At 49.2% G+C, this 22,704-nt stretch overlaps 2 protein-coding genes across 5 annotated transcripts in view; both read left to right on the forward strand.

The window, feature by feature from the left end:
- Positions 1 to 110: 110 nt before the first annotated feature.
- On the forward strand, positions 111 to 9,574 carry LOC105478098 (retinol dehydrogenase 8). The gene is made up of 6 exons (XM_011735116.2): positions 111 to 254; positions 3,890 to 4,048; positions 5,905 to 6,084; positions 8,002 to 8,095; positions 8,553 to 8,736; positions 8,832 to 9,574. The coding sequence occupies exons 1-6, from the start codon at positions 152 to 154 to the stop codon at positions 9,045 to 9,047; spliced, it is 936 nt and encodes a 311-aa protein (XP_011733418.2). The 5' UTR covers positions 111 to 151; the 3' UTR covers positions 9,048 to 9,574.
- A 12,520-nt stretch (positions 9,575 to 22,094) lies between these two features.
- LOC105477893 (complement C3) overlaps positions 22,095 to 22,704 on the forward strand; it is a 36,134-nt gene continuing 35,524 nt past the window's right edge. For 2 of the 4 annotated variants that reach the window (XM_011734932.3, XM_071085940.1), the window contains exons 1-2: positions 22,096 to 22,267; positions 22,404 to 22,611. In XM_011734932.3, coding sequence (XP_011733234.2) covers positions 22,197 to 22,267; positions 22,404 to 22,611 — 279 coding nt within the window. In that variant the 5' untranslated portion in view covers positions 22,096 to 22,196. Of the gene's footprint in view, positions 22,268 to 22,403; positions 22,612 to 22,704 lie in introns of all 4 variants that reach the window. The other 2 variants (XR_003016737.2, XM_011734864.2) reach the window with 2 other exon arrangements.

Raw genomic sequence — 22,704 nt, forward strand, 5'->3', positions numbered from 1 at the left:
GTCCAGAATTGAGGGTCTCCTGGCCAGGGCGGAGGCTTTGCCCTGCAGGGGATCTGTGGGAGGGGGTTAGGAGGGAGCAGACGAGCCCAGGATGAATGGTCAGAGTCAGGTGCTGCCCGGCGGAGGTCACGCGTCCAGGGAGGGGATCAACATGGCCGCTGCACCCCGGACTGTGCTGATCTCCGGCTGCTCATCAGGAATTGGTCTGGAACTTGCAGTGCAGCTGGCCCATGACCCCAAGAAGCGTTACCAGGGTAAGAGGTGCAGGGCGGCGCTAGGAGGCAGCAGGGTGGAAACGGCTTCCCCAGCACTGTCTCCCCTACCCATCTCTCCCAGCTGTACTTGTGGGCTTGGGGAGAACTCAGGATGCATGCCGTCTTCCTCTCCCTCCAGGAATCATCCCCTCATCCTACAAATATTTCTTGAGCACCTTCTGGGTGTTCTGAATGCTGGCAACACAACTGGGGATGAAATAGACAAAAAAATCTCAGCCCTCGGGATGGTGTCATTCGGGGAGGAGAGGGAGAACGGGCGATAAACAGATAAAAAGAAATTGTTGCTATATCTGGTGGGAATAAGTGCTGAGAAACAAAATAAAGCATGCTGAGAGTGGCAGGGGGTGGGTGGGTGATATTTTTAGAAGGGTTTCACTAGGGCATTTCCTAGATTGGAATAATCACTACCCTGATGCTCACTCCTCCACAGTCTCCCCAGATTACTGCTTTTACTGAGATAAGCTTCTTAAGTGCTCCTGACCTTGGGGGTTGAAGGGATGGCCTTCTAGTTCTAAGAATTTGCCTTTCTGCAGCTCTAGAATAAATCCCTGGAACCTGCATCCTAACCAACCAGGAGAACCCCTGACCCAGAGGGTGCATGCTGGAGCCAAAGTGGGCAAAGGGTTGTTACTTACAAGGAGGCGACTAGGGGTGAGGGCATTGCCCCAGTTGGCAGGGGTGCTTCTCCCAGCCCTCTGCCCTCTGTTTTAGAGACACACACAGCTTTGAGCATGACAGCCTGAACGCCAGTGTGCAGGGAATAACGTGCGTTCCTGTGGGCGGGCAGATGGGTGTATTAAACTGCTGGAGGCTAATGTTTACGGAGCTTTTACAATGTACCACGCTGCATTCTAAGTGCCCTGAATCCAGGAAGTCGTTTAATCCTCACATCACACCTGTGAGGCAGGCACTATCATCCACCCCATTTTATTATTATTTTATTATTTATTTATTTTGAGTCAGAGTCTTGCTCTGTCGCCCAGGTTGAGTGCAGTGGCGCATCTTGGCTCACTACAGCCTCCACCTCCCACATTCAAGTGATTTTCATGCCTCAGTCTCCTGAGTTTCTGGGATTAAGGCATGCACCACCACACCCGGCTAATGTTTTGTATTTTTAATAGACGAGATTTCACCATGTTGGCCAGACTGGTCTCGAACTCCTGGCCTCAGGTGATCTGCCCACCTGGGCCTCCCAAAGTGCTGGGATTACAGGCATGAGCCACTGTGCCTGGCCTGCCTCATTTTAGAAATGAGGAAACGAAGATGCAGACTGTCAAAGGTCTTTGCTCAAGGTCTCCCAGCTGCAAAGTGGCAGAGCTGGGATTTGAACTCAGGCATCCCATCCCTTGCACCCATGTTTCCCACTATATCACATGTAGATGCAAGTGACCCCATTCAGGCGCCTGCTACCCACGAATCACACTGGCCCGAAGACAAGAGGCAAATGCCCCCAGGAGTGTTCTTGGTTGATTATGGTTGCACACATTGGGGGATATCAAACATGCATGCTGGTGCATGTGCAGACATGGTACATATGCTAAGGTCCTGCTTAAGAGCATAAGCTTGAGGCTGGGCGCAGTAGCTCATGTCTGTAATTTCAGCACTTTGGGAGGCCGAGGTGGACAGATCACCTGAAGTCAGGAGTTTGAGAACAGCCTGGCCAACATGGTGAAACCCCGTCTCTACTAAAAATACAAAAATTGGCCAGGTGTAGTGGTTCATGCCTGTAACCCCAGCACTTTGGGAGACCGAGGTGGGTGGATCACGGGGTCAGGAGATCGAGACCATCCTGGCTAACACGGTGAAACTCCATCTCTACTACAAATACAAAAACTTAGCCGGGCGTGGTGGCGGGCACCTGCAGTACCAGCTACTCTGGAGGCTGAGGCAGAAGAATGGTGTGAATCCCAGGGGTGGAGCTTGCAGTGAGCCGAGATTGCGCCACTGCACTCCAACCTGGGTGACAGAGCAAGACTCTGTCTCAGTCAATCAATCAACCAATCAATAAAAATACAAACATTAGCTGGGCATGGTGGCAGGTACCTGTAATCCCAGCTACTTGAGAGGCTAAGGCAAGAGAATCGCTTGAACCAGGAGACAGAGGTTGCAGTGAGCCGAGATTTTGCTACTGTATTCCAGCCTGGGTGACAAGAGCGAGACTCCATCTCAAAAAAAAAAAAAAAAAAAAAAAAGAAAAGAAAAGAAAAAAGAGGATAAGCTTGTCCAGGCTCTGTGGCTCTTTGGCTTCTGACGCCTATAATCCCAGCACTTTGGGAGGATGAGGTGGGCAGATCACCTGAGGTTTGACACCAGCCTGACCAATATGGTGAAACCCCATATCTACTAAAAATACAAAAGATTAGCTGGGTGTAGTGGCAGGCACCTGTAATCCCAGCTACTTGGGAGGTTGAGGCAGGGGAATTGCTTGAACCCAGGAGGTAGAAGTGGCAGTGAGCCGAGATCACACCCCTGCACTCCAGACTGGGTAACAAACGAGAGTGAAACTTTGTCTCAAAATATGTATGTATATATATATATACACATATATATATATATATATGGCTATTAACTTCAGTGTTCATGTATGTATGTATGTTGGCTATAGGTATGTATGCATTTTTTTCATGGCAGTCTGTTTTATGTTTGTGTATTTTATTGTCTTACCTACTAGGCTATAAATTCCATGAAGGCAGAAATGTTATCTTATTTATTTATTTATTTATTTATTTATTTATTTATTTATTTTGAGACAGAGTCTCACTCTGTTGCCAGGCTGGAGTTCAGTAGCATGATCTCAGCTCACTGCAACCTCCTCTGCCTCCCAGGTTCAAGCAATTCTCCTGCCTCAGCCTCCTGAGTAGCTGGGATTTCAGGTGTGTGCCACCACGCCCAGCTAATTTTTGTATTTTTAATAGAGACGAACTTTCACCACTTTGGCCAGGATGGTCTCGATCTCTTGACCTTGTGATCTGCCCACCTCGGCCTCCCAAAGGGCTGGGATTACACATGTGAGCCACCCCGGCCTTATTTTTTTATTTTTTGAGACAGGGTCTCACTCTGTCACCCAGGCTGTAGTGCAGTGGCTCCAACTCAGCTCACTGCAGCCTCAACCTCCTGGGCTCAAGCAATCCTCCCACCGCAGCCTCCCAAGTAGCCAGGACTACAGGTGGGGGCCACCCACCACACCTGGCAAATTTGTATATATAATTTTTTTGTAGAGATGGGATCTTGCTATACTTCCCAGGCTGGTCTCAAACTCCTGGTCGAGCAATCCTCCCACCCAGGCCTCCCAAAGTGCTGGGATTACAGGCTTGCACCACCACACCTGGCGACTTTATCTTATTTCATGCCATAGCCTCAGCACTAGAATAGGGCATAGTGTATAGTAGATGCTCAATAAATGTCTGTTGAACTCATGGTTGGAAGGATGGATACAGGTATGTGGAGATGCATGTACACAAGTGTGCACTTGTTGGCTGAGTGATAAATGTGGGTGTGTAAACTTGTGGGTTTCCATCTCTCTGTGACTTTTAATGCAAGATCACAGAAACGTGGAGCCCACACCAAGGGGAAAGGAACTCAGTGCCTGTCCCTGCTCTACTCTCTGCCCCCAGTGGTGGCCACCATGAGGGACCTGGGGAAGAAGGAGACACTGGAGGCAGCTGCTGGGGAGGCTCTGGGGCAGACCCTCACTGTGGCCCAGCTGGACGTGTGCAGTGATGAGTCGGTGGCTCAGTGTCTCAGCTGTATCCAGGGAGAAGTGGACGTGCTGGGTAAGACGTTGCAGCCCCTGACTCACTGAGCCCCATCCTGGTCTGAGTATAGACCCTCAATACGGCAAGGTCTGAACACCAGCTCTCTGGCTCCTTCCCCAATCTCTGAACCTGGACAGAAGGGGTAGACCAGTTGGCCAACAGGGGTAGACCAGTTGATCCTACCAATTGATTTATTAAGGCTTGGGTGCCGTGGCTCATACCTGTAATCCTAGCACTTTGGGAGGCTGAGACAGGAGGATTGCTTGAGCCCAGCAGCTCGAGACCAGCAAAATAGTGAGACTTTGACTCTACAAAAAATTTAAGAATTAGCCAGGTATAGTGGTGCATGCCTAATCCCAGCTACTCAGGAGGCCAAGGTGGGAGGATCACTAGAGCCCAGGGGTTTGAGGCTGCAGTGAGTTATGATAGAGCCAGTCTGGGAGACAGAGCAAGACCTTGTCTCAAAAATCAAAAAAAAATTTTTTTTTCTTGAGATGGATTCTTGCTCTGCGCCCAGGCTGGAGTGCAGTGGCGTGATCTCAGCTCACTGCAACCTCCACCCCCCAGGTTCAAGTGATTCTCCTGCCTTGCCTGCTGAGTAGCTGGGATTACATGTGCCTGCCACCATGCCCAGCTAATTTTTGTATTTTTCGTAGAGGCGAGGTTTCACCATGTTGGCCAGGCTGGTCTCAAACTCCTGACCTGAAGTGATCCGCCCACCTCGGCCTCCCAGAGTGCTGGAATTACAGGCGTGCACCACCGCACCTGGCCAAAAATCTTTTTTTTTTGAGATGGAATTTAACTCTTGCTGCCTAGGCTGGAGTGCAGTGGCGCGATCTCAGCTCACTGAAACCTCCGCCTCTCGGGTTCAAGTGATTCTCCTGCCTCAGCCTCCCAAGTAGCTGGGATTACAGGCATGGGCCACCACACCCGGCTAATTTTGTATTTTTAATAGAGACGGGGTTTCTCCATGTTCTTCAGGCTGGTCTTGAAGCCTGACCTCAGGTGATCCACTCGTCTTGGCCTCCCAAAGTGCTGGGATTACAGGCATGAGCCACCATGCCTGGCCCAAAAATCAATTTTTTTAAAAATAAAAATATTAGGCCGGGCGCGGTGGCTCAAGCCTGTAATCCCAGCACTTTGGGAGGCCGAGACGGGTGGATCACGAGGTCAGGAGATCGAGACCATCCTGGCTAACACGGTGAAACCCTGTCTCTACTAAAAATACAAAAAAAAAAAACTAGCCGGGCGAGGTGGCGGGCGCCTGTAGTCCCAGCTACTCGGGAGGCTGAGGCAGGAGAATGGCGTGAACCCGGGAGGTGGAGCTTGCAGTGAGCTGAGATCCGGCCACTGCACTTCAGCCTGGGCGACAGAGCGAGACTCCGTCTCAAAAAAAAAATAAAAATAAAAATAAAAATATTAGAGACACTAGTAATAATCTGAGGCCTGGGGGTGGGGCAGATTTTACGGAATAGAAATTCTCATATATGGAGAAAGTCATACGTGGTTGGGAAAATTACTTGGATGAGTCACTTGGGGAAGACAGCATGATGCAGAAATAAGTCATAAGGTCCCCAACCTTCGCAGGAAGGTGGGTGTCACTGTCTTGATGCAATTTGGGGTCAGAATCGAATTGCTCATGGATTAAGGGGGCCACTATTCCCAGCAGCCCTTCCTCCCACTCAGGGCTGAGGATCTCCTATGACAAACGCTAAACTGTGTTTAAAGATCACCAAGATTTCATATTTGTCCACCCACGATACCCTGGACTGGCCTTGGACTTGGAGTACGGGGTGGGGTGATTCAGGGGGTGTCTGGAAGTAGTGCTAGAAGGGTAAGGGACTTTCAGGTAACCTTAGTACCTCTTCTTTTAGTGAATAATGCTGGAATGGGTCTGGTGGGGCCCCTTGAGGGGCTCAGCCTTGCTGCCATGCAGAATGTCTTTGACACCAACTTTTTCGGAGCTGTCCGTCTTGTCAAAGCTGTGCTTCCAGGCATGAAGAGGAGGCGGCAGGGCCACATCGTGGTGATCAGCAGCGTCATGGGGCTGCAGGGTGAGCTGTGGGGACCCACCCCTGGAAATCCCACCAGCGTCTGATCCTCCCCAGACTGGGAGGATGGTGAATGGGTTTTAGATCATATTCTAAATTAGTGTGGAGCCCAGGCTTGGTGATTCATGCCTGTAATCCTAGCACTTTGGGAGGCTGAGACGGGTGGATTGCCTGAGCTCAGGAGTTCGAGACCACCAGTAAGAACGGGTGAAAGCCCGTTCTTACTAAAATACAAAAAAAAAATCAGCTGTGCATGGTAGCATGTGCCTGTAATCCCAGCTACTCAGGAGGCTGAGGCACGAGAATTGCTTGAACCTGGGAGGCAGAGGTTGCAGTGAGCCAAGATTGTGCCACTGCACTCCAGCCTGGGCAACAAAGTGAAACTCTGTCTCTAAAATAAATAAAATAAAATAAAATAAAATAAAATAAAATAAAATAAATTAGCCTGGAGAATTGTGTTCAGAAGGATTATGAAGTTCAGAAGGAAAAAGTGGCCAGACATGGTGACTCATATCTATAATCCCAGCACTTTGCGCGGCCTAGGCAGGAGGGTTGTTTAAGCTCAGGAGTTTGAGACCAGCCTGGTCAACATAGCAAGACCTTATTACTATGAACTTTTTTTTCAATTAGGCCAGGCACAATGACTCATGCCTGTAACTCCAACACTTTGGGAGGCCAAGGCAGGTGGATCACTTGAGATCAGGAGTTCAAGACCAGCCTGGCCAAAATTGTGAAACCCTACCTCTACTAAAAATACAAAAAAATTAGCCGGGTGTGGTGGCACACATCTGTAGTCCCAGCTACTCGGGAGGCTGAAGCAGGGGAATTGCTTGAACCCAGGAGGCAGATGTTGCAGTGACCTGAGATTGTGCCATTGCACTCCAGCCTGGGCAACAAGAGCAAGACTCTGTCTCAAAAAATAAATAAATAAATAAGTAAACAAACAAACAAACAAACAAAAACAACAAACCTTTGGCCAGATGCGGTGGTTCATACCTGTAATCCCAGCACTTTGGGAGGCTGAGGCTGATGGATCACTTGAGGTCAGGAGTTTGAGACCAGAACGGCCAACATGGTGAACCCCCATCTCTAGTAAAAATACAAAAATTAGCCGGGTGTGGTGGTGTGCACCTGTAGTCCCAGCTACTCAGGAGGCTGAGGCAGGAGATTCGTTTGACCTCAGGAGGCAAAGGCTGCACTCCAGCCTAGACGACAGAGTGAGACTCCGTCTCCCTTCAATAACAACAAAAAATAAATTAATTAAATTTAAAAATCAGCCAAGCATCGTGGTGTGTGCCTGTAGTCCCAGCTACTCAAGAGGCTGAAGTGAGAGGATCGCTTAAGCCCAGGAGTTCAAGGCTGCAGTGAGCTGTGATTGCACTGCTGCACCCCAGACTGCAGGACAGGGCAACACCCTATCAAAAAAGAAAAAGAAAGAGAGGGAGAGAGAGAGGGAAGGAAGGAAGGAAGGAAGGAAGGAAGGAAGGAAGGAAGGAAGGAAGGAAGGAAGGAAGGAAGGAAGGAAGGAAGGAAGGAAGGAAAAAAGGGAGGGAGGGAGAAAAGGAGGGAGGGAGGGAGGAAGAAAGGGAGGGAGGGAGAGAGACAACAGCCCTAATGAAGAGAAAAATGAAGAGGATCCCCAAGTGGCCCCAAAGGTTTAGAGAATGGAGGGAAATAGGGGAGTTTCCTGGGACCAGGTGGAGCTGAGAGGAGGTGGCACCCATCACCCGAGAACAACTTCGTTCTGACCCCATATGACCCCATCACACAATGCCATACCCCACATCATCTTGGCACCATGTATCTGCTCTGTCTAGTCTCCACATCCTCTTTGCTCTGTCTCCCAAAGACCCCATCACCCTGGAACCCACAAAGCCCACCTCCCAGACCCCCAAAGAGCTCTCCTTCTGACCCTCACAGGTGTCATCTTCAACGATGTCTATGCAGCCTCCAAGTTCGCCCTGGAGGGATTCTTCGAAAGCCTGGCTATCCAGCTGCTGCAGTTCAACATCTTGTGAGGCGGGCACGTGGGCAGAGGGGGCTTGGAGGCAGTGCTGGGGAGGTGGCATTGAAAGGGGGAGAGGAGAGATGAAGACAATGAAGCTGGGTGCAGTGGCTCACACCTGTAATTCCAGCGTTTTGAGAGGCTGAAAGGGGAGGATCACTTGAGGTCAGGAGTTTGAGACCAGCCTGGGCAACATAGCGAGACCCCCATCTCAACCCAAAATTTAAAAATTAGCCAAGGGTGGTGGTGTGTGTAGCTGCAGTCCCAGCTACTCGGGAGGCTGAGGTAGAGGATTGCTTGAACCCAGGAGTTGGAGGTTGTGGTGAGCTATGATCATGCCACTGCACTCCAGCCTGGGCAAGGGAGTGAGACCCTGTATCTTAAAATAAATAAATAAATAAATGGACAAAATAGGTCAGGGAGCAGTTGGGGCATCAGACTGACACTACCCCTGCCCGGTCGCCAGCATCTCCCTGGTGGAACCAGGCCCCGTGGTCACCGAGTTTGAGGGGAAGCTTCTGGCGCAGGTTTCTACAGCTGAGTTCCCAGGCACTGACCCTGACACCCTGCACTACTTCCGGGACCTCTATCTCCCAGCCTCCAGGGAGCTGTTTCGCTCCGTGGGACAGAGCCCACAGGATGTGGTTCAGGTGAGTGAAGGGCCCAGAGCCCCAAGTGGTGGCTCAGGTATGTTGCGGGGTGAAGCCCTCCCTGGGTCCCAGGGCTCAGGCGCTCCACTCTGCAGGCCATTGTCAATGTCATCAGCTCGGCTCGGCCACCCCTGCGCCGACAGACCAACGTCCGCTACTCCCCGCTGACCATGCTCAAAACCGTGGACTCCTCGGGCAGCCTGTATGTGCGAACCACCCACCGCCTCCTCTTCCGCTGTCCACGCCTCCTCAGCCTTGGCCTTCAATGTCTGTCCTGCGGCTGCCTCCCAACGCGAGTGCGGCCAAGATGAGCAGAACGGAGCTCATGATCCCCATCCCTGAACAACCAGACTTCTTCATTCCACATCTAATTCAAGGGATGAAGATGCTTCATTCATTCATTCTGCAAACTCCCCCTCCCCTGCTCTGTGCCTGGACATGGCTAGAATCCCAGAAGGGCTCAATTTTCAGGCATAGACTCCTCTGCAGTCACAGCTGGAGCAGAGACAGGGACCCTGGGAACTTGGCCTGGGGAGCCCAGAGCAGGAAGCTGCAGCTGTCTCTGGGAAAGCAAGGGAGGCTTCCTGGAGGAAGGGGCATTGTTATGAGCCTTGAAGGATGAGACAGACTCTGCCACATTCAACCTCGTGACTTCATGATCCTGGGCCTGAGAATACAGGAATAATTAATAACCCACCCTGCACCCCCATGCAGACACCAGAGCTCTGTGGACCAAGGGGACATTCCTGGTCACACACCCCATCAACAAAATGTATCTGAGCACACACCAGCAATGTATGTATATTTTTTTCCATTAAATATATATTTATAACCACAAGTTGTAGTTACATTTACTATTTAATAAAGCTCAATTTCTTAAAATTAAATAAAAACTTAAAAAGACAGCTCCAAAGAGAGAGAGAGAGCAAGAGAGAGAAAGCAAGCCAGCCAAGCATGGTGCATCACGCCTGTAATCCCAGCACTTTGGGAGGCCAAGGCAGGTGGATCACTTGAAGCCAGGAGTTCGAGATCAGTCTGGCCAACATAGTGAAACCCTCTCTCTACTAAAAATACAAAAATTAGCTGGGCATGGTGGCCGGCACCTGTAATCCCAGCTACTCAGGAAGCTGAGGCATGAGAATCACTTGAACCCAGGAGGTGGAGGTTGCAGTGAGGCCAAGATGGCACCACTGCACTCCAGCCTGGGCAACAGAATGAGACTCTGTCTCAAAAAAATACAAAAACAAAAACTCACAAATGGATAAGCAGACTCTTGTGTATCCTTAAAAAGGAAGGAAATTCTGACATGTGGGTAAATACTGAGAACACCATGCTGAGTGAAATAAACCAGATAGAAAATTCCACTTATCTGAGATGCCTAAAGTAATCAAATTCATAGAGATAGAAAGTCACACGGTGGGTGCCAGGGGCTGAGGACTCCTCTGTGATCACAGTGGAGCAGAGAGAGGGACCCTGGGAACTAGGCCTGGGGAGCCCAGAGCAGGAAGCCGCAGCTGTCTCTGGGAAAGCAAGGGAGGCTTCCTGGAGGAAGGGGTATTGTTATGAGCCTCGAAGGATGAGACAGACTCTGCTACATTCAACCTCGTGACTTCATGATCCTGGGACTGAGAATGCAGGAATAATTAATAACCCACCCTGCACCCCCATGCAGACACCAGAGCTCTGTGGACCAAGGGAACATTCTGAATATATACTTTTAAAAACTGAATATATACTTTTTTTAATAGTATATACTGAATATATGCTTTTTAAAAATACTTTCAAAAAAGTTTTTTAAATAGTATATACTGAATATATACTTTTTAAAAAATACTTTTAAAAACTGAATATACACTTTAAAAAATTTTTTTTCACTAAAAGCAGCATACTATACAAATAAATGTGAACTTCAGTTGTTTCCTTGAATCATGTACCTTGGAGGATTTTCTTTTTTGAGACAGGGTCTCGCTCTATCGCCCAGGCTGGAGTGCAGTGGCGCAATCTTGGCTCACTGCAACCTCTGCCTCACGGGTTCAAGCGATTCTCCTACCTCAGCTTCCTGAGTAGCTGGGACTACAGGTGTGCGCCACCACGCCCGGTTAATTTTTGTATTTTTGGTAGAGACGGGATTTCACCGTGTTAGCCAGGCTGGTCTCAAACTCCTGACTGATTCGCCCTCCTTGGCCTCCCAAAGTGCTGGGATTACAGGCATGCGCCACCACTCCCGGCTAATTTTTGTATTTTTAGTAGAGATGGGGTTTCTCCATGTTGGTCAGGCCGGTCTCAAACTCCCAACCTCAGGTGATCCTCCTGCCTCAGCCTGCCAAAGTTCTGGGATTACAGGCATGAGCCACCACACCTGGCCATTATTATTATTTTACTTTTAAATTTTAAGACACAGAAACACAGGACATACTGATAGCACAGTGGCTCAGGCATGTAATCCCAACACTGGGAGGTGGAGGCAAGAGAATCACTTGAGTCCAGGATTTTGAGACCAGCCTGGGTAGCATAGCAAAATCCCATCTCTACAAAAAATTTAAAAAATTAGCCTGGTGTGGTGGCATGTCCCTGTAGTCTCAGTTACTCAAGAGGCTGAAGCGGAAGGATCCCTTGCATCCAGGAGTTGGAGGCTGCAGTAAGCTATGATCGCACCACTGCACTTCAACCTGCTGACTGAGACAGACCCTGTCTCAAATAAATAAATAAATACATAAAATAAGAAAGGACATACATAGACTGATTCTGTTAGAACCCAAAGACAATGTCATTCCTCCTTTCAATCCTTTCAAACCTCTGCAGTGGCTTCTCCTTTTATTTAGACTTTTTTTTTTTTTTTTTTTTTGAGACGGGGTCTTGCTCTGTCATTCAGATTAAAGTACAATGGTGCAATCACTCAGCCTTAACCTCCCAGCTCAGAAGATCCTCCCACCTCAGCCTCCTGAGTAGCTGGGACCACAGGTGTGTGCCTCCATAACTAGCTAACTTTAACACATTTTTTTGTAGATACGGGGTCTCACTATGTTGCCCAGGCTGGTCTTGAACTCCTGGTCTCAAACAATCCTTCCGCTTTGGCCTCCCAAAGTGCTGGGATTACAGGTGTGAGCCATGACGTCTGGCATGCTTCCCCTCTTATTTAGACTCAGATCAAAACTGCATCATCTGACCACTGAATATTTGTCTCAAATTATTGCCTACTTTTTCCCCATCACCCACTCATTCCAGCAACACTGACTTCTTTGCTGTGCCATTTCGTCTGTCTGTCTTTCTTTATTTCTTTTCAGAGACAGGGTCTCTCTCTGTCACCCAGGCTGGTGTGCAGTGGCATGATCATAGTTCACTGCAACCTCAAACTCTTGGACTCAAGTGATCCTCCAGCCTTGGCCTCCTAAAGTGCTGGTATTACAAGTGTGAGCCACCATGCCTGGCCTACTTGCTGTTTCTTAAACACACCAACCTCAATACCTTTGCACTTGCTGTTCCCTCTACATAGAATGCTTTTCCCAAATACCCACAAGGCTCCCTTCTTCATTTCCTTCATGTGCTCAAATATCACCTCGTCCAAGGGGCCCTCCAGGATCACCTCAAGATAGCACACTGTCCCTTTATTTTCTTATCTGTTTTATTTCCCATCATCTGACATGGTTCTCTCTCTTTTCCCTCCCTCCCTCCCTCCCTTTCTTCCTTCCTTCCTTTCTCCCTCCCTTCCCTTCCTTTTCTTTTCTTTCTAAAAAAAACAAAAATAGAAACAGGGGTCTTGCTTTATTGAGCAGGCTGCTTTTAGATTCCTGGGCTCAAGTGATCCTCCCACCTCGGCCTCCCAAAGTGCTGGGATTACAGACATGAGCCACCATGCCCTGAAGGCATATCCTACTATGCTTGTTTCTTGCCTGTCTCCACCCACTAAAATGTCAGCTCCATGGGCACGAGACTGTTGTCTATTTGCTCTACCCACATCATCAACACTGTGGAAATCAAAAACTGACTCAAGGAGCCTGGGTTGGGGACTGGAAGTGATCAAGCTGGCACATCCCGGCAGTACAGTCCAACCTGAGAAGCTCGTGACACCTCCTACCTGGACAAGACAGGGTAATTCTCTAACCCTCAGTTTCTTCATCTGTGAAATGGAACTTGCCAGGAAGAAAGTCTTATTAAGGTCTGGAATGTAGTCGGTGTCTAATAAATTAGAGCCCTGAATAGTTATGTTGACGGTAGCTTTATTCCTTGGTCTCCTGGGTCCTGCCCGGCCTTGCCTGAGAAGCTCTGAGCTCAAAGCCCTGGAGGAGGGAGTAAAACCAGAGGCTGCATCTCTGCAAGGACACATCCCTACAAGGCCGCCCCTCCCGCCCGCGCCTTCTGGGTGCTAACTCCCGATCCCAGGGAGGGGAAGGCGGGCGGAATCTGAGCGGCAGGCGCAGCTGCTCCGGGCGGGCGGCCAAAGTCCCCTCCCTCCCTCATTGGCATTCCTGCGGGAGGGGCCGAGCGCAGCTGCCTGCCTGGCCGGAGGCTCGCTTGCGCCCTCTGGTGTCCAAGTGCGAGAGGCCACGTGGACTTGCGCCCGAGCAGCCGGTCTGTCCCAGGCCACTGTCTGCCGCTCAGGTGGACCTGGGTGGAGCTAGGTCTACTCCCTACCTTTCTTGGGCTCCCTTTACCATTCGGGTTCACGAACTCAGCTTCCGTCACTAAACTTGCTGTGTGACCCTGAGCAAGACACTCAACCTCGCTGTGCCACAGTTTCTTAGCTGTGCAATGTGGGACAGGATCCTTCACCTTTTTAGTGCCACTCTTTCTTTTCTTTTTTCTTTCTTTCTCTTTCTTTCTTTCTTTCTTCTTTCTTTTTCTTTCTTTCCTTCTTTCTCTTCTCTTTCATTCGTTCTTTCTCTTCTTTTTCTTTCTTCTCTTTCTTTTTCTCTTCTTTCTATTATTTCTCTTTTCTTTTTTCTTTCTTTTCTTTCTCTTTCTTTTTCTTTCTTTCTTCTCTTTCATTCATTCGTTCTTTCTCTTTCTTCTTCTCTTTTTCTCTTCTTTCTGTCTCTTCTTTCTTTTCTTTCTTCTTTCTTTCTTTCTCTCTATCTATTATAGAGATGGGGTCTCACTATGTTGCCCATGCTGGTCTCAAACTCCTGGGCTCAAGCAATCCTCCTGCTTTGGCCTCCAAAGTGCTGGGATTACAAGAGTAAGCCACCACTCCCGGTTGCCTTCTTCTTTTTTTTCTTTTTCTTTTTCTTTCTTTCTTTCTTTCTTCTTCTTCTTTTTTTTTTTTTTTATTTTTGGGACACAATCTCACTCTACCACCCAGGCCAGAGGGCAGTGGCAGGATTACTGTTCACTGTAGCCTTGACTCCCGTGCTCAAGCGATCCTCCCACCTCAGCCCCATGAGTAGTTGGTGTTACGCACGCGTCTAATTGAAGAGATACCCTGAACAGACTAAGTGTGAGCAACAAGGCTGTTTATTCACTTTTCAGCTGAGTCCAAAAAGGGAGTCAGTGAAGGGTGGTGGGAGTGGAACTGGTTTTATAGGTTTGGGGTAGGTAGTGGAAAGATAGTTAGGGGTGGTTTCTTCGGGCAGGGGAAGAATGTCACAAGGTGCATAGTCACAAGGTGGGGGAAGGTCACAAGGCATGATATCACAAGGTCAATTGATTAGATAGGATAGGGCAGGAACAGATCACAATGGTGGAATGTTGCAAGATTGGTTAATCGGTTAAGGCAGGAACTAGCCGTTTCTTCTTCTTTAGTGGTTCTCCTGTTGCTCCAGGCTTTGTGACTCCAGGAGGCCTGTACATGTGGGTCACAGGGACCACAATGGCTCGATCATGGTGTAGTACGTTCACAGGACCTTACATTCCTGTCTTTTTATGTTTAATAATGAAAAATAAAATAAGAAAGAAATAAAATGAGAAAGAGTAGTGTAATGTTGGGATGTTGGGGTGAAAATTTTAGGGGTGCCAAGGAGGGGTGATGGGTGATGTTTTGGGGTGATGGACAATGTTTCTAAGGGTTGCTTTGAGTGGGGTTGGGGCAGCATGGGAACCTAAAGTTGGAGAGATTAAACTGAGGAAAGATCTTGGGGTAGGAGTTGGTATTGCGGGGTTGTTAGAAGGAAGATTTGCCATATTGATTAATTAGTAATAGCTTAGATACGATTTTGTATAAACTGAGAGATTAGCCTGAAAAGACAAGGTCTGATCAAGAGGACAAGAAGGATGAGTGTGAAAGGGCCTGTTAGTGGAAGGAGCCATGAAGCTAGGCTAGAGAATGGCAAGGTAAGTCCAGAATAATTATTTGCCTGATTTGCAAGTTTTTGAGCTTTGTCTTTAAGTTTTTTAATGTTATCATATATGAGGCCAGATTGATTTAAGTAAAAGCAGCATTCTTCATTTAAGAATAGGCAGAGCCAGGCGTGATGGCTCACGCCTGTAATCCCAGCACTTTGGGAGGGCAAGGTGGGCGGATCACAAGGCCAGGAGACTGAGACCATCCTAGTTAACATGGTGAAACCCCATCTCTACTAAAAATACAAAAAATTAGCCGGGCGTGGTGGCGGCTGCCTGAAGTCCCAGCTACTTGGGACCTGAGGCAGGAGAATGGCGTGAACCTGGGAAGCGGAGCTTGCAGTGAGCAGAGATCAGGCCACTGCACTACAGCCTGGGCGACAGAGCAAGACTCTGTCTCAAAAAAGAAAAGAAAAGAAAAGAAAAGAAAAGAACAGAAAAGAAAAGAAAAAAAAAGAATAAGGCGGCCTTCCGGCCCTTCAGGGTCTAGTGCTGTGTATCACCTGAAGGTGGCAGCTAGATGGGCCATACACTGAGCTGGATTTTCGTATTTGTTCTGAATGGTCTCCTTTAGTTTGTCATAATTGATGGTTTCATATGCAGCCTTCTGAAGCCCTTGAGCTAGGCAAGAGATCATATGGTCCTGCCTGGCTATTCCTTGGAGCCCTGACTGGTAGGTGCATTGGGGGTCTTCACGGGGTACCTCCCTAGCACCTTTTTGGAGGCCAGGCTCAAGGTGCCAGTAGTCATCAGCGTAAGATTGAGCTAGGGTCCAAACTCGCTCTCGCTCCTCAGGAGCCAGAGTAGAGATGAGGATGATGTTTAAATCATTCCAGTTAAGATTATAGCACTGGGTTAAGTATCGGAGTTCTTGTATATAGTTGGTGGGGTCAGACGAGAAAGAGCCTAGGCGTTGACTAATTTGGGAGAGGTTCGACAGGGAGAAAGGGACATGAACCTGGACTATTCCTTCGGCTCCTGCCACCTCTCGAAGGAGAAATTGCTGGGCAGGGGCAGGGGCAGGGGGCCGGCCGCGGGGCCAAATTGTAAGCCAGATAGGGTGCGAGGAGGGGTGGTGATGGGAGGGGCATAAGGGGGGTGGGTTGTGGGTAGAAGAGGGATCAGATTCTGAGGGGGAATTAGAACCGAGTTCGGGTGGGTGAGGGGGAGAAATATCAGAGGGATTAACGGACAAACAGGAATCAGCATCACCAAAGGAAGAAGGAAGGGAGATAAGGAAAACCTGGGACGGGTCACATTGGGAGCAGAGGCTAAGGAGAGAGATATCATAGTGTAAAAAATGCCTGGACGGCCGGGCGCGGTGGCTCGTGCCTGTAATCCCAGCATTTTGGGAGGCCAAGGCGGGCAGATCACTTGAGGCCAGGAGTTTGAGACCATCCTGGCTAACACGGTGAAAACTCATCTCTACTAAAAATACAAAAAAATTAGCCGGACATGGTGGCAGGCGCCTATAGTCTCAGCTACTCAGGAGGCTGAGGCAGGAGAATGGCGTGAACCCGGGACGCAGAGCTTGCAGTGAGTCGAGATCACGCTACTGTACTCCAGCCTGGGTGACAGAGTGAGACTCCGTGTCAAAGAAAAAAAAAAAAATGCCTGGACGTAGGGTACCTCAGGCCGTTTGCCCATTTTGTGACAGAAGTTGTCAAAGTCCCGCAAAATAGAGAAATCGGAAGTGCTGTTTTCTGGCCACTGAGAGCCGTTGTCTAATTTATCTTGGGGCCAGGCCATGTTACAGCAAATAATAATAATAATGATAAACGTTTAGGCTTTAGATCGGGTGAAAGCTGAAGAGGTTTGAGATTTTTGAGGACACAAGCCAGAGGGGAAGGAGGAGAGATGGAGGGCGGGAGGTTGCCCATGATAGAACAGGGAAGATTGGATGCGAAAGAAAGAGATAAGGAATAGAACGACCACTAGGATCTTCAGTGGGTATCCCCAGTGGAAGTCCGGAGTTGTACAGCCGTGACCATTATTGGATTTCAGAAACACGGACAAAAGGAGGTTCATTGTCTGAAAGAAAAAGAGAGAGAAAGATGAAGAGAGACTGAGGCAGCTTAACTGATCTGTAGGCAGGCGTGGGGTCCTTTTGCAGGGGCGGGTCTGAAGTCCCAAGGTCGAAGGGAGTCTCTTTGAGGGAGAGCTCAGGGGAATAGGGGTAGGTCTCCAGGAGGAGATCCCCTATCCAGGGCTTTCGGCACCAAATGTTCTGCGCGCATTTAATTGAAGAGGTACCCTGAACAGGCTGAGTGAGCAACAAGACTGTTTATTCACTCAGGTGCAAGCCGCTGAGTCCGAAAAGATAGTCAGTGAAGGGTGGTGGGAGTGGAACTGGTTTTATAGGTTTGGGGTAGGTAGTGGAAAGTTACAGTTATGGGCAGTTTTTTCGGGCAGGGGAAAAATGTCACAAGGTTTGTAGCCACAACGTGGGGGGAGGTCACAAGGCACAATATCACAAGGTCTATTGATTAGTTAGGGTAGGGCAGGAACATATCACAACGGTGGAATGGTACAAGGTCGGTTAATAAGTTAAGGCAGGAACTAGCTGTTTCTTTTTTTTTTTTTTTTTTTTTTAGAGACGGAGTCTTGTTCTGTTGCCCAGGCTGGAGTGCAGTGGTGCAATCTCGGCTCACTGCAAGCTCCACCTCCCAGGTTTACGCCATTCTCCTGCCTCAGCCTCCCAAGTAGCTGGGACTACAGGCGCCCGCCACCTCACCCGGCTAGTTTTTTATATTTTTAGTGGAGATGGGATTTCACCGCGTTAGCCAGGATGGTCTCGATCTCCTTACCTTGTGATCCGCCCGCTTCAGCCTCCCAAAGTGCTGGGATTACAGACATGAGCCACCGCGCCTGGCCGGAACTAGCTGTTTCTTTAGTGGTTCTCCTGTTGCTCCAGTCTTTGTGACCCCAGGAGGCCTGTAGGTGTGGGTCACGGGGGTCACAATGGCTCAACTATGGTGTAGCCCGTTCAGAGGACCTTACAGTTGGTCTTTACAGGCACACACCACTACACTCAGCTAATTTAAAAAAAAAAATTTTGTAGAATGGCGGGCGCCTGTAGTCCCAGTTACTCGGGAGGCTGAGGCAGGAGAATGGCGTAAACCCGGGAGGCGGAGCTTTCAGTGAGCGGAGATCACACCACTGCGCTCCAGCCTGGGTGACCCAGCGAGACGCCATCTCAAAAAAAGAAAAAGAAAAAAAGAAAAAGAAAAAAAAAAATTGTAGAGATAGGGTCAGCCATGTTGTCCAGGCTGGTCTCCATCTCCTGGTTTCAAGCGATCCTCCCAGCTCTGCCTGGGATTCCAGGTGTCAGCCCTGGAGTCCAGAGAGTTTTTCATCTGTAAAATGGGCCAGTGATGATCCTTAATTCCTTAGATTGCTGAGAGGATTGAAAAAGACAGTCCAAGTGAATGTGGCTACAGTAAAAATATACACTCCAGGCTGGGCATGGTGGCTCACACCTGTAATCCCAGGGCTTTGGGAGGCCAAGGCTGGAGGATTGCTTGAGCCCAGGAGTTCAAGACCAGACTGGGTAACATAGGGAGACCCTGTCTTTACCAAAAATAGAAAAAAATTAGCTGGGCGTGGTGGTGCCTGCCTGTAGTCCCAGCTGCTTGAGAGGCTGAGGCAGGAGGATCACCTGAGTCCAGGAAGTCAAGGCTGCAGTGAGCTGTGATTGTGCCACCGCACTCCAGCCTGGATGACAGAGGGAGAGTCTGTCTCTAAAAACAAAAAATAAAAATAAAAAATTTTAAAATGGCTCAGATGGTTCTACCTGGCAATTCCCACTGTGTAGATAAGAGACACTGGTACTGGGAGAGAAGGCCCAGACTGGAGGAAAAGAAGGGAAGGACTGTGGAGAGAGGCCCTGAGGACCTTTGCCTTTGGACAATCACCTGTCCCGGACACCTGCAATCCCTGCCCCCAACAGAGGGGGGATGTGAACACCTGGTGAAGGGGAACGCCCACCCCCAGCCCAGGCAGAGCTAAACAGAACCAGTGGAGGCCAGGCACGGTGGCTCAGACCTGTAATCCTGACACTTTGGGAGGCCAAGGTGGGCGGATTATGTGAGGTCAGGAGTTCGAGACCAGCCTGGCCAACATGATGAAACCTCGTCTCTACTAAAAGTATAAAAATTAGCCGGTTGTGATGGCCTGCACCTGTAACCTCGGCTACTTGGGGAGCTAAGGCAGGAGAATTGCTTGAACCCAAGATTGTACCACTGCACTCTAACCTGGGCAACAGAGTGAGACTCCATAAAAACAAAAACAAAAAACAGAACCAGTGGAGATTCCTGAGACCCTGGGACAGTAAATAGACACTAATGTTCTAGAACCTTTCAAATTAAGTGTCACTTGCTTCCCTGAGGCAGGCTTTAATTTGATTCTATTGAGTCTTTGCTCCCTAAAACATCAACTTAAGAGCGTTAGCTGAAGCCTCACTGCTCCCCAGCTGCCTAACATGGGGAGCTTAGCCTCTTGGGGCCTCAGTCTCCTCATCTGTGCAATGGGTGCTAATTACTTCAGCATGGCTGCAAGACTACTACTTCTTCTTCTTCCTCTTCTTTTCTTCTTCTTTTGAGGTAGGGTTGCCCAGGCTGGAGTGCAGTGATGTAATCACAGCTCACTGCAGCCTTGACCTCCTGGGCCCAAGCAATCCTCCCACCTCAGCATCCTGAGTAACTGGGACTACAGATGTGCACTACCACCCCTGGTTTTTTTGTTTGTTTGTTTGTTTGTTCGTTTTTTCGGGACTGAGTCTCACTCTGTTGCCTAGGCTGGTCTCGAACTCCTGGCCTCAAACAATCCTCCCGCCTCAGCTTCCCAAAGTGCTAGGATTACAGGCCTGAGTCACCACTCCTGACCCAGCTGCAAGGTTTCTATTAGGGGACATAGAGCACACTGAACAGTGTCCGGCACCTAGTAGGTGCTCGACAAATGCCCAAGGAATAAATAACTAGATCCTACTCCTCCCTTTGCTTCTAACGTCCTTGGTTTCAGCTCTCTACGAAGGCAGGATCTAGAAAATGGGCACACGTTAAGCCCCAATTCATGGGAGACTATGAGATTTCAGTAGAAAATGCCATTTTTAAGTTTGCAGTAAATGTCCACTCCACACAGGAAGGGATTTTGTCTGCCATGTTCACTGCTGTGTCCCCAGCATGCTAAGTAGGGGCCAGGCTCAAAGTAAATGCTTGATGAATCTTTGGCAAATGAAAGTGTATTATCTGCTGGAAGCAGTGGCTCATGCCTGTAATCTCAGTACTTTGGGAGACTGAGATGGGCGGATCATGAGGTCAGGAGTTTGAGACCAGCCTGGCCAACATGGTGAAACCCCGTCTCTACTAAAAGTACAAAAAAAGTAGCCAGATGTGGTGGTGCACGCCTGTAATCCCAGATACTCGGGAGGCTGAGGTGGGAGAATGGCTTGAACCTGAGAGGCAAAGGTTGCAGTGAACCAAGATCGCACCACTGCACTACAGCCTGGGCAACAGAGTGAGATCTGTCTTTAAAAAAATAAAAAGTAGGCCGGGCGCGGTGGCTCAAGCCTGTAATACCAGCACTTTGGGAGGCCGAGGTGGGCGGATCACGAGGTCAGGAGATCGAGACCATCCTGGCTAACACGATGAAACCCCATCTCTACTAAAAATACAAAAAACTAGCCGGGCGGGGTGGCGGGCGCCTGTAGTTCCTGCTAATCGGGAGGCTGAGGCAGGAGAATGGCGTAAACCCAGGAGGCGGAGCTTGCAGTGAGCTGAGATCTGGCCACTGCACCCCAGCCTGAGTGACAGAGCCAGACTCCGTCTCAAAAAAAAAATAATAATAATAATAAAATAAAAAATAAAAAAATAAAAAATAAAAGTATATTATCATTTGATGGGGGGATCAGGGACTCTTCAATAGGCAAAATTTCCCAAGCTGGCTGAATTGACATCACTGTAGGGGGCAGATTCAAACAGACTCATCATTAAGACCAACCGCTTCTTAGAGGCAGACACCACAAAGCCGTCTCGACAATTCTCTTTAATAAACCCGCTAAACAGTGAGAATTATTTGAGGACAGAGAAAGCCTTTTTCCAGGAATGCTTCAAGCATGATGTGTTTCCTTCCCCGGCTTAATATGTATAATTTGCCTTCTGGAAAAGGAGCCCAGAGACTCTGGCATGACTTAGGAAACAATAGACAATGTCACAATTTACCAAGCATAATCGTCTCCTGCAAGGATGAAGAAATCCATGTAGTGCAAGGACTTGAAGCCCAACAAGAGGACTTTGAACCATGGATTTCTTAGCAGGTTTCATTATAGTGGGTCCTGGGGTCAGATGGTCAAATGCCACAGGCTGCTTACTCCCGGAATTGAGAAATAGGGAAAAAATGCCAGCACCGCCCCTGTTTGTGCAGCTGCCCTGTTTTGCCAATTTCACAAGGGCAGAAGTAGGGAAAATCCATCCAGCCTAGGGTAGAAAGATGTTTGCTCCTCCTCCTGCCAGCCAATCCCAACCAAGCCCTGAGTTCAGTGTCCTGGGTGTGCAAAGCTCCTTGCTGGGGGAGGGGAGGGCTTTAGGATATGACCTTCATGGCCAGGCACAATGGCTCATACCTGTAATCCCAGCACTTTGGGAGGTCGAGGCGGGAGGATCACTTGAGGTCGGGAGTTCGAGACCAGCCTGGCCAACATGGTGAAACCCCATCTCTATTAAAAATACAAAAATTAGTCGAGCGTGCTGGCTCATGCGTGTAATCCCCGCGACTTGGGAGGCTGAGGCGTGAGAACTGCTTGAACCCGGGAGGCAGAGGTGGCAGTGAGCTGACATTGTGCCACTGCACTCCAGCCTGGGTGACAGAGCCAGACTCTGTCTCAAAAAAAAAGTAGGGGAGGATAAAGACCCTCATGGCTCATGGAACAGGCAATTCTCTTACCACTGTGGCCCCCAAGGAAGTGGCTGGGGCACTTCTCAAGCCTATCTTGGAGGCTTGGCTGGGAAGAAAGAAACACCCTCAACTCCACCTGGTTGGATTTAGAGGGATTCTTGCCCCACACCTGTTTAGATATTAACTCAGCCACGACCAGTCAAGGCAAACAGGCCAGGGCCAGGGCAGACAAGAGGACAGACAAGAGAACAGATATCTGCAGCCTGTGGCCACCCGTCACCCTCCCACCCACCATGGACATGCCCTGGCCCCTCGGGTGGATTCTGCTTCTGTTGGGAAGCCCCCTCATCCACGCTGAGCCTCTGTGAGTCTGGGGAATGGAGGGGGCTCAGCCAGTTTCCTGCACATCTGATGTCTGCGTGATTCCAGCTTGTGACTCCTGTTTGGTGTCACTTTCCCTACTCAAGTCCCTTAATGCCCCTGTGTTTGTCTACTGGCAGCTACATCCTGGTGACCCCCCGAGTCCTGAGGGTTGGCAGTCCGGAGAGGATTCACATTCAGGCCCACTCGGACTCCAGACAGCCCCTCACAAGGACCCTCGAGGTGAACCTCACGGTATGGGACTTCCCCATGAGGAAGACAGTGTTGGCAAGGAGCCAGCTCATTCTCTCGCCAGGAAACAACTTTATGGACCAGGCACCTGTGACGGTGGGTGACAGGCTGGAATGCGTGACCACAAAGGGGACTCCGGGTCAGCAATAAAGGTAGAAAGGGGCAGACTCTGTGTCTGGAGAGTAGATG

The sequence above is a fragment of the Macaca nemestrina genome, chromosome 20, assembly GCF_043159975.1.
Source record: "Macaca nemestrina isolate mMacNem1 chromosome 20, mMacNem.hap1, whole genome shotgun sequence".
In the NCBI taxonomy this organism is placed as follows: Eukaryota; Metazoa; Chordata; class Mammalia; order Primates; family Cercopithecidae; genus Macaca; species Macaca nemestrina.

What these genes read in the sequence shown, in the direction of transcription:
- LOC105478098 (XM_011735116.2), top strand. Translation starts at nt 152, where the DNA reads ATGGCCGCTGCACCCCGGACTGTGCTGATCTCCGGCTGCTCATCAGGA. An exon ending in CCCCAAGAAGCGTTACCAGG is followed by an intron (nt 255 to 3,889) that starts GTAAGAGGTGCA and finishes CTCTGCCCCCAG; the next exon opens with TGGTGGCCACCATGAGGGAC. An exon ending in GCCCACAGGATGTGGTTCAG is followed by an intron (nt 8,737 to 8,831) that starts GTGAGTGAAGGG and finishes TCCACTCTGCAG; the next exon opens with GCCATTGTCAATGTCATCAG.